The 15,853-nt window shown below is 51.7% G+C and overlaps 1 protein-coding gene across 1 annotated transcript; it reads left to right on the top strand.

The window, feature by feature from the left end:
- The first annotated feature begins 863 nt into the window (after positions 1 to 863).
- Positions 864 to 15,115, top strand: MAU2 (MAU2 sister chromatid cohesion factor). Its single transcript, XM_032712031.1, has 19 exons — positions 864 to 1,050; positions 1,296 to 1,313; positions 1,746 to 1,811; positions 2,407 to 2,502; positions 3,701 to 3,795; positions 4,376 to 4,403; positions 6,003 to 6,158; positions 6,578 to 6,724; positions 7,352 to 7,442; positions 7,848 to 7,951; positions 8,800 to 8,877; positions 9,586 to 9,651; positions 9,922 to 10,005; positions 11,064 to 11,113; positions 11,337 to 11,414; positions 12,057 to 12,168; positions 12,648 to 12,738; positions 13,467 to 13,594; positions 14,975 to 15,115. Exons 1-19 carry the CDS (start codon positions 961 to 963, stop codon positions 15,047 to 15,049), a joined length of 1,653 nt encoding a protein of 550 aa, XP_032567922.1. The 5' UTR covers positions 864 to 960; the 3' UTR covers positions 15,050 to 15,115.
- Positions 15,116 to 15,853: the final 738 nt, after the last annotated feature.

The following is a 15,853-nucleotide window of genomic DNA, read 5'->3' as shown; positions in this document are numbered from 1 at the left end:
ATGCTATATATATATCACATAGTTGTATTATATATACTATATATAATTTAGTATATATAATGTATAATATATAATATATAATATATAATATATATTAGAATATATAATATACTATATTACATATTACATATAATTTATATATCTTGCATATCACGTATTATATATTACGTATTATATATTAAACACCGTCTATTAAATGCCATTTTTGAATTTTCAAAGGGCTTTCCGTTTAAAAAGGGGTTTATATATTTAAAAAAACTTTTCAAACGCCTAGAAAATATATTTTTAAAAAAAAAATTTAAAAGAAATTCTAAAGGGCGTTTTAAAAGGCGTTTTAGAGAGTTTTTTTAATAGACGTTCTAAAGGAGTTTTAAAAGGCGTTTTAAAAAAACATTTTAAAAGATATTTTAAAAGAGGTTTTAGAGAAATTTTCAAAGACATTTTAGCGATATTTTAAAAGGAGTTTTAAAGAAAGAGAACTTTTAAACGGGGCCGAACAGGCCCCGACCCCGCTCTTTAGGCCGCGCCTAAGCCCGAAGCGCGGGACTACAACTCCCATGAGCCCCCGCGCGCGGACTACACCTCCCGGCCTGCCCCGCGCTCCCCGCCCGTGTTGTCGGCGGCCCCAAGATGGCGGCGGTGGCGGCGGGCGCGGCGGCCCCTCAGCAGCCGCCGCCGCCTCAGCAGCCGCCGCAGCCGGCGGGAGGCGGCGGGACGGGCTCCGGGGACGCCGCGGGAGCCGCTGGTGGCGCCGGGGGCGGCGGCGGCGCGGGCGGAGGCGGCGGCGGCGCGGCCGGGCCCGCGCCGGGCTCGGGGTCGGGCGGCGGCGCGGCCGCGGGCGAGTCGTGGTACCTGGCGCTGCTGGGCCTGGCCGAGCACTTCCGCACGTCCAGCCCGCCCAAGGTGCGGCTCTGCGTGCACTGCCTGCAGGCCGTGCTGCCCCGCAAGCCCCCCGCCAGAATGGAGGCCCGCACGCACCTCCAGCTCGGCTCCGTCCTCTACCACCACACCCGCAACGGCGACCAGGCCCGCGGGCACCTGGAGAAGGCGGTGAGCGGGGTTTGGGGGGCACGGGGGAGTAGAGGAGGGAGGTGATGGGGGTGTCCCGGCACCTGGAGAAGGCGGTGAGTGGGGTTTGGGGGGCACGGGGGAGGCCTGGAGTAAGGGAGGGAGGCGATGGGGGTGTCCCAGCACCTGGAGAAGGCGGTGAGTGGGATGGAGGGGGTGAGGGAGGGGCTGGTGGAGGGGTCCCGGTGGGTGCTGGTCCCAGACTAACCCCCTGTGTTCCCTTGCAGTGGCTGATATCCCAGCAGGTATCCTTCTCCTGGCCCAGCACTGCTGCTCCTCCTGCCTGCTCCTGCTGGGTTGGGTGGGAGCACATCCAGGGAGCGGGTGGATCACTGGGAAGAGCTGAGGAATTCCCTCCCAAAGAGCCTTGAGGTGTTTGAAGGGAGAGTTAATTGTCCTTTCCAGGTGCTGAGCACAAAACACCTCCATGGAAACTCCTTAAGCACCTTCAAGGGCCGGGGGTGGGGGTTTAACTGATGCTTTTAATCTATTTTAAATCTATTGTTAAACTCTTTCATCGCTGGGGGCCTCTTTTCATTGAACCCCAGGATGATTTGGCTTGGAAGGGACTTTAAGGCCCATCTAATCCCAGCTTTCCTGAGGGGTTCAGAGCTTTTGGGGGCCAGGCTGGTGCTGTCTTCCACCCTGTGTCCTTTATTCCTTAACTCTGGCGCCAGATCCCCCAGTTTGAAGATGTGAAGTTCGAGGCAGCCAGTTTGCTGTCGGAGCTCTACTGCCAGGAGGTGAGTGGCACCACCAGGAGCTGCCTTTCCAGACCCTGGAGCAGTTGATTCCAATTAATGGGGCAATTTTATGGGATTTTTAGGGTCGGGGTGTAAATACGGAGTAGTTAAAAAAAAAAGAAAAAAAAAAAAAGAAAAAAAAAAAAAGGCATGAAGGGCTTTTTGTCTTTTTTTTTTTATTATTCTGGAAGCTGCTGCTGGAATTGCAACGTGGGTTTTCCAAAGGGAGTTTTCCTTGGCCAGAGTGAGGCCTCGCTTTGGCAAAGGTCGATTTTGGGGGGTGGGAGGGGAGCAGAGGGTTTTTCCTCAGGGGGGTTTGGAATCATGGAATGGGGTTGGGCTGGAAGGGCATTAAAGCCCCTCCACGGGCAGGGACACATCCCACTATCCCAGGTTGTTCCAGCCTGGCCTCGGACACTCCCAGGGATGGGGCAGCCGCAGCTTCTCCGGGAATCCTCTTCCAAGCTCTCCCCTCTTGGTTCTGTTGCTTTCCCTGCTTTTAAATCCCTCACCTCCACCACCCAGCACCCTGCAGAGCTGCTTTGCAGCTCCTTGTGAGGGGTTGGGTTCCCAGTGTCCCGGCTTTGTGTTGCAGAATTCCGTGGACACGGCGAAGCCCCTGCTGCGAAAAGCCATCCAGATCTCCCAGCAGACTCCCTACTGGCACTGCCGCCTGCTCTTCCAGCTGGCAGTAAGTGATCCCTGCCCCTGCAGCAGGAAAAAGGCCTGGGAAAGCCCTGCATTCCCTTTGGATGCCCTTTTTCACCCCCCCCTCACCCCTCAGCTGTGGCTGTTAACGGGGAGGGAAAAGAGAAATCGGGGCCACAGATCCGTGGTTTGCTGGGGCTGGAACGAGGGCAGGGGGGGGAGGAAGCAGCAGGGATCATCCCATGGGAAGCAGGAACACACAGGTGCAGAGGTGGAGCAGGAAAAAAGATAAAAGGAGGAATTTTGTGGCATGCAGGGAATGGTCTGAAATCCTGCTGGAGTTGGGGTTTGCCAGGGAATGGATGGCCTGAAATCCTGCTGGAATTGGGGTTTGCCAGGGAATGAATGACCTGAAATCCTGCTGGAATTGGGGTTTGCCAGGGAATGGTCTGAAATCCTGCTGGAATTGGGGTTTGCCAGGGAATGAATGGCCTGAAATCCTGCTGGAATTGGGGTTTGCCAGGGAATGGCCCAAAATCCTGCTGGAATTGGGGTTGCCAGGGAATGGCCCAAAATCCTGCTGGAATTGGGGTTTGCCAGGGAATGGTCTGAAATCCTCCTGGAATTGGGGTTTGCCAGGCTCTGAGGGTTTGTTGGGGTTTTTAAATAGCTTTTAAGATGTCTCTAAATAATGTCTTTTAAAATTTCTCAAAGGTGTATTTTAAAATGTCTTTTAAAAATTCTTTTTAAATGCCTTTTTAAAATTCTTTTTAAATGCCTTTTTAAAATTCTTTTTAAATGCCTTTTTAAAATTCTTTTTAAACGCCCTTTTAAACTTTTCTGCTGCCTTGGGAGATGTGGGAGGGGGGAAAGGAGCAGGTGAAAGGTGTCCAGGGAAAGTTACTGTTCCTGTTCTGGAACATGCTCACAAGTGTGTATAAAATAAATATATATATATATATATATGAGTGTATTTATATAAAAATATATATAAATTGAATTCCTGCTCTGGGGTATGCTCACAAGTGTGTATAAAATGAATATATATATAAAGTGTATTTGTATAAAAATATATATAAATTGAATGTATAAGTAGATTATGAAGTGTGGATGTAAAGTTTATGGTTTCATGTTTTGGCACATGGGAAGCCCAGGGATAGTGACACTGGGAGAGCTCAGGAATGGGTTTCATGGAGCAAACACTGACCTTTTGGGTGGGTTTTTTTTTTTTGTCATTGCAGCAACTCCACACCCTGGAGAAGGACTTGGTGTCTGCCTGTGACCTGCTGGGGGTGGGAGCAGAGTATGCCAGGGTGGTGGGCTCCGAGTACACCAGGTGAGATCCCTGGGATCCCCTCCCTCCCCACGGAAAAAATCCCAGTTTCCTCTACTCTTTTAGGTAGAGCTGCCCTGGTTTTTATCTGAAGGTGTTGGTTTGCCTCTAAAACCCACCTGGAAATCACGTCTCTGAGTTGGTTTCTCCAGCTCTGGGGGGGGTTTTTCCAGCTCTTTCCTTTCCCTGCTCACGGGATCCCAGAATGGTTTGGGTTGGAAGGGCCTTAAAGATCCTCCAGTTCTAACCTTCCACCACACCATTAAAACCATTAAACCCAATCATGTCCTTTTAAGACTCTGGAGGAGCTTTTTAAACTGAATTTTGTCTGGTTTGAGCTCAGAAACTTTTGGAGCTGGAACTGCCCAAAGCTGAGGCTGGAATTCTGATTCCTGCAGCTCTAATTGACCTGTTCCACTTAGCTCTTAAACAGGTTTCCTGTGGCAGGTCCCTTAATACTCTTTTCCTTCTGCTCTTCAGGGGGGAGAAAAGCATATCCTTATTTTTTCCTCTTTGTTTTTTACTGTATAATTGTGATTTGAGCAACTCTCTGTGAGCATAACTTTGTTTTGTTCCATTTCAGAGCGTTGTTCCTGCTCAGCAAGGGGATGGTGAGTTGGATGTTCTTTTAAATAACCTCCTCACTCATTTAATGCAAGTTCCAGAGCAAATGAACAAGACTTGCCTGGCCATAAACTGATTTTTAAGGTGCCTTGTGTGCCTTTTTTTGTGCTTTTTTATCTTCTTGTTTGCCCTGTGAGCAAGCAGGGCACTAAAATATATTTGGGATAAGCTTTGAGTCTGCAGGGTTGGTGTGGAATCCTCATGAATAGGTTTGAGGGGTTTTGGTTTTCCTGCTGGAGTGTGACATGATTTTCTGGGAGGGAAAAGGATAATTTGGAATTGTGAAAGGATTTCTGGGGGGGGAAAGGATAACTGGGAATTGTGAAAGGATTTCTGGGAGGGAAAAGGATAACTGGGAATGGTAAAAGGATTTCTGGGAGGGAAAAGGATAACTGGGAATGGTAAAAGGATTTCTGGGAGGGAAAAGGATAACTGGGAATTGTGAAAGGATTTCTGGGGGGGGAAAGGATAATTGGGAATTGTGAAAGGATTTCTGGGAGGGAAAAGGATAACTGGGAATGGTGAAAGGATTTCTGGGAGGGAAAAGGATAACTGGGAATTGTGAAAGGATTTCTGGGGGGGGAAAGGATAATTGGGAATTGTGAAAGGATTTCTGGGGGGGGAAAGGATAATTGGGAATTGTAAAAGGATTGTGAAAGGATTTCTGGGAGGGAAAAGGGCGACTGGAAGTTGGAAAAGGGCGACTGGAAGTGGGAAAAGGGCGACTGGAAGTTGGAAAAGGGCGACTGGAAGTGGGAAAAGGGCGACTGGAAGTGGGAAAAGGGCGACTGGAAGTGGGAAAAGGGCGACTGGAAGTTGGAAAAGGGCGACTGGAAGCGGGAAAAGGGCGACTGGAAGCGGGAAAAGGGCGACTGGAAGCGGGAAAAGGGCGACTGGAAGCGGGAAAAGGGCGACTGGAAGCGGGAAAAGGGCGACTGGAAGCGGGAAAAGGGCGACTGGAAGCGGGAAAAGGGCGACTGGAAGCGGGAAAAGGGCGACTGGAAGTTGGAAAAGGGCGACTGGAAGTTGGAAAAGGGCGACTGGAAGCGGGAAAAGGGCGACTGGAAGCGGGAAAAGGGCGACTGGAAGCGGGAAAAGGGCGACTGGAAGCGGGAAAAGGGCGACTGGAAGCGGGAAAAGGGCGACTGGAAGCGGGAAAAGGGCGACTGGAAGCGGGAAAAGGGCGACTGGAAGCGGGAAAAGGGCGACTGGAAGTGGGAAAAGGGCGACTGGAAGTGGGAAAAGGGCGACTGGAAGTGGGAAAAGGGCGACTGGAAGTGGGAAAAGGGCGACTGGAAACTGTCACTGGAGGGAGGGGAAGCTGTGGCTGTGGGAAAGGGCTCTGGCAATGAGCTGAATGTGCCTGGAATGAGAATCCTGGAGTGGTTTGGGTTGGAAGGGGCTCAAAGCCCATCCAGTGCCACGGGCAGGGACACCTCCCACTATCCCAGGTTTCTCCAGGGACGGGGCAGCCACAGCTTCCCTGGGAATTCCATCCCACTTCCTCCCAGTGCCGTGGTTCTCCGGGTGTTCAGACTGTTCAGCACCAAAGCCACGTTTTCCTTCTTTTCCCTCTGGAATTGCAGCTGCTCCTGATGGAGCGGAAGCTGCAGGAGGTTCACCCTCTGCTGACCCTGTGCGGGCAGATCGTGGAGAACTGGCAGGGGAACCCCATCCAGAAGGAATCCCTGCGGGTGTTCTTCCTGGTCCTGCAGGTCACACACTACCTGGATGCTGGGCAGGTAGGTGGGAGATCCCAGGGAACACTGGGAAGAGCAGCACTGCTTCCACAAACACCTCTGGGGGGGGTTTTTGGGGAGCAAAACTGAATTTCTGTCGATTTTCGTCACAAGGGAAACGAGGGGGAAAACTACTTGAATTTCTTCCTCCAGGGAAGGTTTTCTGGGATGTTTTTGGACTCTTTGGCCTCTCTTGCTTCCGTGTTGTGCTGTTGGGGTGGGGGGGCTAACACCCACCAGCCAAAAAACTGTAATTTTGGGGAACACTTTGCTCAGATTTTCACCCACAAATGGCAGAGTGTTGTTCATCCCTGTTACGCTTTGGGCACGAAGTAATTCCCTGACTTGGTGGAGGGGGGTTATTTGTGACCTGGGAGGTTTTCCCCCCTGGAATGGTGCCTCTGGAACGTGTGCTTTGCCAGGTGAAGAGTGTGAAGCCCTGCCTGAAGCAGCTCCAGCAGTGCATCCAGACCATCTCCACGCTCCACGACGACGAGATCCTGCCCAGCAACCCCGCTGACCTCTTCCACTGGCTGCCCAAGGAGCACATGTGTGTGCTGGTCTACCTGGTGAGAGCTCTGGTTGCTAATTAGTTGCTAATTAACGAGGGCTTGGGTAAAAACTGGGGTTGGCTGGGGTGGATCCTCGGTGCTGCACCAGCAGCTGGATCCTGCCACGGCATCCCTGGCACCACCAGCGTGGGGAAAGAGGGGAAAGAAGCCCAAAAACTGAAATTAAACTCTATTAATATCCAACTCAAAGAAAAAGAGATTAATCTGTGGAAGAGGAGCCACCTTGGCTCAGTTTTACCAGTGTTGTGACAGTTGGACTCCAGGCCTCTGGAACTGGTTGTTCCACTACTTGAATGTGACTCAAAATCCTAAATGTTGTCAAGAGTGAGCTAAAAAAGCTCAGTTGTGAGGACTCCCAGGCCTCGTGGGAACTGCCAGCCCTTCCCTCTTGGCACAGAGGAATTTTTAGATAATCCTGGAACAATTTGGGTTGGAAGGACCTCAAAGCTCATCCAGTGCCACCCCCTGCCCCGGGCAGGGACCCCTCCTGCTGTCCCAGGCTGCTCCAACCTGCCCTTGGACACTTCCAGGGACTGGGACGTGCCCAGTTTGTCTGGGAATTGCATCCCAGTGCTCCTGGGAAGGCTGAGGAAGGTGAGTGAGCCGTGCTGTGTCTCCCTGCAGGTGACAGTGATGCATTCCATGCAGGCAGGGTACCTGGAGAAGGCCCAGAAGTACACAGACAAAGCCCTCATGCAGCTGGAGAAGCTAAAAAGTAAGGAGAAGGCTTGGAATTCAGCTGATGCTGCAAACCTGCAGTATTTGTTGCTAATTTAAACCAAACACAGCCTTTTTTGGCTCCCTGGTCAGTCAAAGACCAGACTGAGACTTTTGTTCTGTTTTAAGGCTGGGTGGTTGCTTTAAATACAGAAATACTACTGAGAATAACAACCTTTCCCACTGTTTGTTCCCACTGTTTGTTTCACTGCTTCCACTCTTATTCTTTTAGCTGACTGCTTTGAATGCAAAAATCAGTAGTTTGTTTATTATTAGTAATATTGTTAATGATATTGTTACTGTTAAAGTGTCAAGTTTGGGGGGTTTTGCTGTGAGTCAGTGAGCTGGGTTGTAAATTCCTGAGGTAACTCCACTTGCTGTGCTCCTTTCCCTCCCTCTCCAGTGCTGGACTGCAGCCCCATCCTGTCCTCATTCCAAGTGATTTTGTTGGAACACATCATCATGTGCCGGCTGGTCACGGGACACAAAGCCACAGCCCTGCAGGAGGTGAGGGTGGGGTGGGATTCCAGCATTCCCTGGGGATGGGGGTGGCCTTTAAAACGTGGGAATTCCTGTTTGGGGGGAGATATTTGGGCCCAGACAGGAATTCCTGCTGAGTTATTGATGGGTGCAGCCAGGATGGATGGATGGAGCTCAGGAGCTGTGGGATTGGCTCCTCTGCAGTATTTTCAGGACACTTTGGAGTTGAACAGTGGTTGTTGGTGCAGCTGACACCCTCCTGCTGTATTTACAGCCTGACTCAGGTGTCTTTCCCCTTCCCAGAGTGGCTCCTTCCTCTTCCTTGTCCAAGCATTTCCCAGCTTTCAGACCTCCTGCCTTCCTGTGCTTTCCTCCTGCACAGTGGAAGGAGAGCAAGGGAGGGTTTGTGTTGTTTGGTGCAAGAAAGGACTGAGCCTTTTCCCAATTTTCCAGTCATTTCCAAATCCTGCTCATCCTGTTGATGGGAGGTGCTGGATCATCCCAAGCAGGGAGGTTCAGAACTGGTCATTGCTCCTGGCTCGTGAAACCAATCCCAAACCCGTTCCCTGGAATATTTTTATCCCAGTTTTCCTGCAGAATCTCAGGTTTGGGGTCTGTCAGGAGGGATCTGTGACTTGGTGTGCAGGGGGTGGAGCTGCTGGAGCAAACCATTCCAAAGCAGCTGGGGTGTGGGGCAGTGCCTGTCCCTGGGCTGGGGGCACATCCAGCCTCCAGCTTTTACCCAGGAGCGTAATTTGGGATCCTTGGGATAATCACTGAAACCTGGACACACGTGGGGGGGTGGGAGGAGGTGGATCTGGAGCAGGAAATGGAGGAAAAGTGTCCTAAAATGGGCTTCTCTGTGCTTGTCCCAGATCTCCCAGGTGTGCCAGCTGTGCCAGCAGTCACCCAGGCTCTTCTCCAACCACGCTGCCCAGCTCCACACGCTCCTGGTGAGTGCCTGGAATTAGCCCTGGGAGCTCCTGGGAGCACCAGATCATCCCCAGGAACTCAGGACAAACAGGGAATGGAGGAGCAGGAATCCTTTCCTGTGGGGACTCACCCCTGGTGGGACTCCCACCTGTCAGAGGCTTTTAAAACCCTTTGGAAATAAGTGTTGGGGAATCCTGGAGTGGGTTTGGGTTGGAAGGACCTTAAATCCCATCCTATCCCATCCCATCCACCCCATCCTATCCCATCCCATCCACCCCATCCTATCCCATCCCACCCCATCCCACCCCATCCCATCCCACCTCCCGCTATCCCAGGTTGCTCCAGCCTGGCCTTGGACACTTCCAGGGATGGGGAATCCACAGGTTTTCTGGGAAAGAATTTATGTTGGGTTTTGTATCACAAATAGTCAGTGAGGTAAATTCAGGAGGTTTAAAACAGCTGGAGGTGGTTTTTTATGGGAATTGTCACGTAGGAAATTTTGAGCATTACGTGACATTTATGAAGGTTTCCTCAGCTAAATAAAGCTTTTTTTACATGAATGAACTTATTTTAAAGGGCTTTCTGTAAGAATTCCTTGTTTTTCCCAGAGCCAAGCACATCCAGGGCTTGTTGGTGGCTTTTCCCTGGCGATATCCCGGGATTTCTGTGGGTTTGGGGGTTGCTTTTCTTCGCTGTGAGGATCATAATTTACATTTCTTCTCCTCCAGGGCCTCTACTGCATCTCTGTTAACTGCATGGACAACGCAGAAGCACAATTCACTACAGCACTGAGGGTGAGATTTCTGTTCCCAGGCTTTCCTGTGGATGCTCCAGGTGGGAGTGGGGCTGTTGGGATTGTGTGGGAACAGAAGGGAAACCTGGCAATAATCTGTATTTAACTTCACTGCTGTGTTAATTTTTCCTGTGCTCCCAGCCTGGAGGGTTTTATGGCATCACAACATCAGGTGTAAAACGTGGGATTTTTATGGGATGGGCAGATGCCAGGGGAAGCTCTGGAACATGTGGAATTTGTGACTGTGCTGTTGTTGTTCTGTCCCTCCCAGCTCACGACGCATCAGGAGCTCTGGGCATTTATTGTCACCAACTTGGCCAGCGTGTACATCCGGGAGGGCAACAGGCACCAGGAGGTAAATGGGCCCTGCCTGCCCCCAGAACCACCTTCCCTGCAGGGAAAACCCCTCCTGGCCTTGGAATTCTGCTTTTCCCTGGGTGTTTTTGCAGTGGGAGCCTTGCCTGGCAGCAGCTCCTTCACCAGGCAGTTGGAGAGGAATCAGCTGGGTCAGAATGTTCTGGGTCTCAGGGTGTTGTGGGTCTCAGGGTGTTGTGGGTCTCGGGGTGTTGTGGGTCTCAGGGTGTTGTGGGTCTCAGGGTGTTGTGGGTCTCAGGGTGTTGTGGGTCTCAGGGTGTTCTGGCTCATCCCCAGAATTCTGGCTCATCCCCAGGATTCTTCCCAGCTTCCCATGGGAATCATGGCTTTACTCCCACCTTCCCCCCCCCAACCTTTTGGCTCCCCTGTCTCTCTGCTCGGGGGTTTGGGGAGGTTCCATCAATAACTGGGCAGCCACAAACAGGTCCCTGCAGGTGTTGTGTTCACCCTGAGGCCGTTCCAGTCCCCAAATTTCCCCCCAAAATCCCCCATTTCCACCCTCTCAGGGGTGTGAGGAGCACTCAGAGGTGTGTTTGCAGGGGTCTGGTGAAGAGGCTCCACGTGAACTTTGCCACAACCCACAAAAGGACTTTTGGGGAGGGGGGAAGAGGCTCAGAGAGAGAGAAAAATGATAATTAAAAATGGACCATTTTTTCCTTGGCTGAGTGGAATCCTGGTTGGAATCAAACACCAGGTCTGACCCAGCACTGGTTTGGGGTTGTTGGACAGCTGAGACACGACAGCCACGAGTTTCCTGGGGAAATAAAATCGTTATCCAGAAAATCCCCCGAGGTCTGAGGGAGGATATTTTATCCAAAACTTGATTTTGGGGATCAAAACAGGCACAAAAACTCCCAAGTGTTGGAATGTGTGTGTGCCCTGATCCCACAGGGATTCCCTCCCGGAGGGAGGGAACTCGGGTGTGTTTGGGACCATTTGCACCCTTCTGGTTCGACTTGCACTTCAAAAAAAAAAGCACTTTCTGTTGGGGTGCATGTGAGAAACGCTGATTATTCCCTCTCCTCTCCCACTCTGCAGCTCTACAGCCTATTGGAAAGGATAAATCCAGACCACAATTTCCCCGTGAGGTGAGAATTCCGGCGGCTCCAGGGACAGGGGATTTGTGGCAGGGTTTGGAAGAGGGAGCAGAACACTCCACTCGTTTCCAGGGCAGAAGTTCTGACCTGAAGTGTAATAATGAGTTGGGAAGCTGGATTTTTTTGGGGAGGGGGTTGGGATTCCCAGCAATCCGTGTGTGATTCCCTGATCCCTGCCCGGGGCTGAGATCCCAACCTGTGTTTTCCTCCCCAGCTCCCACTGTCTCCGAGCTGCAGCTTTTTACATCCGAGGGCTCTTCTCCTTCTTCCAGGGAAGATACAACGAGGCAAAGTGAGTACAAACCCCTTGGGGATCCAAACCCAGCAGCTTCCTGCTGTTCCTCCCCTGAATCAAGCAGGAGAAACCCACAGGGAGAAGAGGCAGAAGTGAGGCCTCGGGGTTTCCACTCCGATCCCCAAAAGCTGAATTAATTCCTCCTTTCCCCTAATCCCTGCCCACCCATCCCACAAAAACTGAACCCAGAACTCATGGAGAACCCCAGGCCTCTCGGAGTTGGAGCTATCAGCTGAATTCACAACTCCCTCCCAGGAAATTTAGTTAAGGGTTGTGCTTTTCCATCATTTATTGCGTGTTTCCCCCCCCCCTTCTGAAGTTTTAAAGTAGTTTTAATGTACTTCAGCCTGTGTTGGGTCTGTCCCACTGAAAATCCGGATCTCTTTCCTGTGGGATCCTTTGGAATCTCGTGTCCTTGGTGCAGTTTTCCAAAGGGGGGAGCTCTGCCACAGCCTTTTTTTGCCAAGTGGCAGCCGAGCTTTGGGAATTCAGTGCTTTAAGATCACCTGCAGCCCGTTCATTCCCGACTCCTGATGTTTTCCAGTTACTTCAGCTCTTGATTCAGCTTTCCAAGGATGGTTTTTCTCTGCTGGGAGGGAAGGGATGTTGTCCAACCCCCTTTTTTTCCCTGTTTTCCAGGCGGTTCCTGAGGGAGACCCTGAAGATGTCCAATGCAGAGGATCTGAACCGGCTCACAGCCTGTTCCCTGGTGCTGCTGGGGCACATCTTCTACGTGCTGGGCAACCACAGGGTGAGAAATAAACCTTAGAGGGGTTTTTTTTATTGCTGCCCCACAAATAGTTGGCATTTTATTGCCTTGGATCTGGGATTTGCACGTTTAATAACTTTAATCAGGTGTTTGAAGTGTCTGTTCCATGATGCCTGAGGAAAAGGGTCTGGAAAAGGACAAGTGGCACCATTCCACTGGATTGTTCAGGGAGGAATTGTGGATACAATCCTGAAATCTCACCGTTGTGCTGGAGCACAGGGAATATTTCTGCTGTGCTGCACTGGAATTCCCAGGATGGAGCAAATCCCAGGCAGCTCTGGGATGAGTTTTTTGGGGGCAGTTGTCCCATCAAAGGCTCCCAGCTGGGAGTGACAGAACATGGCACAAGTTAAAGGAGGCAAATTTTTCCTGGCAGATTTGACACCTGTGTGAAAGGGGTGGAAAAAAAACCCCCAAATATCCCATTTATTTTGTTTGCTTTGCCCTCTGCTCTCCCCCAGGAAAGCAACAACATGGTGGTCCCAGCCATGCAGTTGGCCAGCAAGATCCCAGACATGTCTGTGCAGCTCTGGTCCTCAGCCCTGCTCAGAGGTGAGGGGGAAAAGGGCCTTCCTGGGGATGGCTGGGAATGCCCAGAGGTGGAATGGGATAACCCAGAGTCCCCTCTGCTCTGGAGCCAGGCTGGGAGAGCTGGGGGGGTTCACCTGGAGAAGGGAAGGATCCAGGGAGAGCTGAGAGCCCCTTGCAGGGCCTGAAGGGGCTCCAGGAGAGCTGGAGAGGGACTGGGGACAAGGGATGGAGGGACAGGACACAGGGAATGGCTTCCCAGTGCCAGAGGGCAGGGAGAGATGGGATATTGGGAAGGGATTCCTGGCTGTGAGGGTAGGGAGGGGCTGGGATGGAATTCCCAGAGCAGCTGTGGCTGCCCCATCCCTGGAAGTGTCCAAGGCCAGGATGGATGCTTGGTCCCTGGAATGTGTGTGCTGGAAGCAGCGGGTCTGTCCCGGTCCCACTAGATGGGGCTGGAAGGCAGAAAATCCCAGCCCAGGCTGCTCAGGGGCTTCCAGTGGTGTCAGGAGTTTCCTTCCTCCTACTTTGATGTTCCTTTGGATAGCTGGAAGCTGAAACAGCAGCAAATCCTGCAGGAAAAGGGAAGGGTTGGGGTTTCCTCGGGAGGTTTTTGCTCTAGAGCGACGTGATTTGGTGTTGGAATGATCCCCATCCCACCCAGGGATCGGGGTTTGGGGATAAAGGGAGCTGCTCCCTCGGCACTGGGGTGCAAAGCAGTGGGGTTATTTCTCTCCCCTGGTGCCTTCCAGACCTCAACAAGGCCTGTGGGAATGCCATGGATGCTCACGAGGCAGCTCAGATGCACCAGAACTTCTCCCAGCAGCTGCTCCAGGACCACATCGAGGCCTGCAGCCTCCCTGAGCACAACCTGATCACGGTGAGGGCACAACCCCTGCCCCCTCTCTGCCCCCTTCCCACTCAGCTCCCCAAAATTCAGTCAACTCCCTGCAGTTTAAACTGCTCTGAGAGCAGGAAAATGGACAAAAAAGTGATTTTTGTGAGGGTTGGTTGGTGGCACTGACAGCAGGAGAGGTGACCCAGAGAGTTCATTCTCGTGCAGGTTGGTTGGTGGCTCTGGGTTTTGCTTCTTGAAAGTGTTTTCTTGCCACCCCAGAGCTCCTGTTTGGTTTTTGGAAATGGCTTTTGTGGCCATTGGATGTGATCAAGTGGCCTCTTGTTTTGGGGGACAGCTGTTGCTTTTGATCTAAACTTAATTGGAGGCTCTGGGCCATCCCCTCTGCCCTGTCCTGAGAATGCTTTGCTGGACACAGCTCAAAGGGCAGTTTGCACTGGGACCTCAGCATTCCCAAGTGGGTTTTTCCTCCCCTCTGGAAGTCACTGAGTTGCAACAACTCAGTTTTTAAGCCCCCAAATGCTTTTCCCTGCCCTTGGCAGTGCCCTGAGCTCCTGAACGAGGAGCAACTGGAAAAGAGGGGCTTGGGAACCCAGTCCCAGGCAGTTTGCACTGGGACTTCAGCATTCCCAAGTGGGGTTTTTTCCTCCCCCCGTTTATCTATAAATATCCTTCTTATTTATCTGTTTTTCCTGTCAGAAGCATTTTAACACAGGTTTAAAAATGTAGAATAGTTCCCTCAGCAACAGCAGGAGGTGATTCTGTTCTGAAATAACTGAGAGAACATCCAAGGGGGAACGTGGGATGTGAGGAATTGGGCATCTTTGGGGAGGAAAAGGGGAGAGGGAAAGGCCAGTGGGGAGGTGCAGTTTGCTGGCTTTGCTCACAGAGGGAGCCTGAGAGCTTTGTGAGCAGCAGTTTTGGGGGATCCCAGAGCCAGGTGCCTCCCTGAGCCCCCATCCATCCTGAGCCAGGCACAGAGATGCCCTGGATTAAAAACCTGGAGGGGGGAAAAAAAAAAAGGATTAAGAAATAAATAAATACCCAATTTGGGAAGATTTTTGGCCGAGGTGAGAGGGGAAATAAGCAACGAAATGAGCACCCTTTGCCTTGCCCTGGGAGCCTCTGGCACATCCAGGTGGGTCCCTGCTTGTGCTTTCCTGTGTTCAGGGGTCCAGTTTGTCCCGGGAAGAGCAGGAATTGCTTCCCCTGGGTTGGGAATGGTGGGTGTGTGGAGGGGCTCCCAAAGAAACACCAGTTCCAGGGATGTGGAAAACCCAAACCTGGCATGTGGGGGGGTGAAACGTGGGATCCCCCAAGTTTCAGGGAAGCTCTGGGTGGCCAGCCCTGCTTTTCCCAGGGAGGCTTTTCCCGGGATTTTCACGGTGTGTGTTCTTCTTGCAGTGGACAGATGGACCCCCCCCCGTGCAGTTCCAGGCCCAGAACGGCCCCACCACCAGCCTGGCCAGCCTCCTGTGAACCACAGTAACTATTCAGGACAAACCTCCACCAAACAAAGCCAAAAAACAAACAAACAAAAAAAAAAGGAGAAAAAAGACACACACACACACACAAAAAAAAAAAAATCCATGAAAAGGCAGCAGATTCCTCTGGGAGGGAGGCCTTGCTAGGAGAGGGGTGGCAGGAGAGAGGTGGCAGAAGGACAAGGAGCCCTTGGTGGGAAGGGCAGCAGGAGCTGCTCCTTCCAGGTGGGAATGTCCTGGTGTGTGTGTGTGTAGAGCTGCTGGTTTGAGCTGCTCCCCCTCTGGCTGAGAATTGAGGTTTTTAGTCCAAAGGACTCGTGTTCCTTCACTCTGTTCAGATCCCTCCTGGTTGGGAGCTCCCGGGAAGCGAAGAGGACTCGACTTGGATCCACGTTGGATCCACTCCCCCCTTCCCCTGGAGTGTGATCCTGCTCTTGTGCCCTCCCTGGGGGTGATGGGGTGAAATCATGATGGATTTTTGGGGTGCCCCGAAGTTCCCAGTGTAGTTTCTGAGGTGGAATAATTCTCCTGGGGTTTTTTTTTTTTTGTGCTGTTGTTGGGGAAGGAGGAGCTGGGGCAGGTCCCACCACCACTGTGTCCCTGTGAGGGCCTCCCTTCCCTCTCCCTGGCCTGGAACCACAGCTCTCTCCGTGGCTTTGTGGGTTTTGTGGAAGCAGGAACGTTCCTCTCCTCCTGTCTGATCCCTTCATGGGCCAAACAGCTGGGAAAAAAACCCCAGCCTTTTGCATCTTTGCTGCAGCCTGGCAGTGAAGGCACCTGTGCCTTAAGGATTTACAGA

Source organism: Chiroxiphia lanceolata, chromosome 27 (assembly GCF_009829145.1).
Source record: "Chiroxiphia lanceolata isolate bChiLan1 chromosome 27, bChiLan1.pri, whole genome shotgun sequence".
NCBI lineage: Eukaryota > Metazoa > Chordata > Aves > Passeriformes > Pipridae > Chiroxiphia > Chiroxiphia lanceolata.
This window is presented reverse-complemented; position numbering and strand designations above follow the sequence as displayed.

Excerpts from the sequence above, each read along its gene's own strand:
- MAU2 (XM_032712031.1), top strand. The coding sequence starts at position 961 with ATGGAGGCCCGCACGCACCTCCAGCTCGGCTCCGTCCTCTACCACCAC. Across the intron at positions 10,006-11,063 it reads AGGGCAACAGGCACCAGGAG|CTCTACAGCCTATTGGAAAG; the intron begins GTAAATGGGCCC and ends CCCACTCTGCAG. Across the intron at positions 12,169-12,647 it reads ACGTGCTGGGCAACCACAGG|GAAAGCAACAACATGGTGGT; the intron begins GTGAGAAATAAA and ends GCTCTCCCCCAG.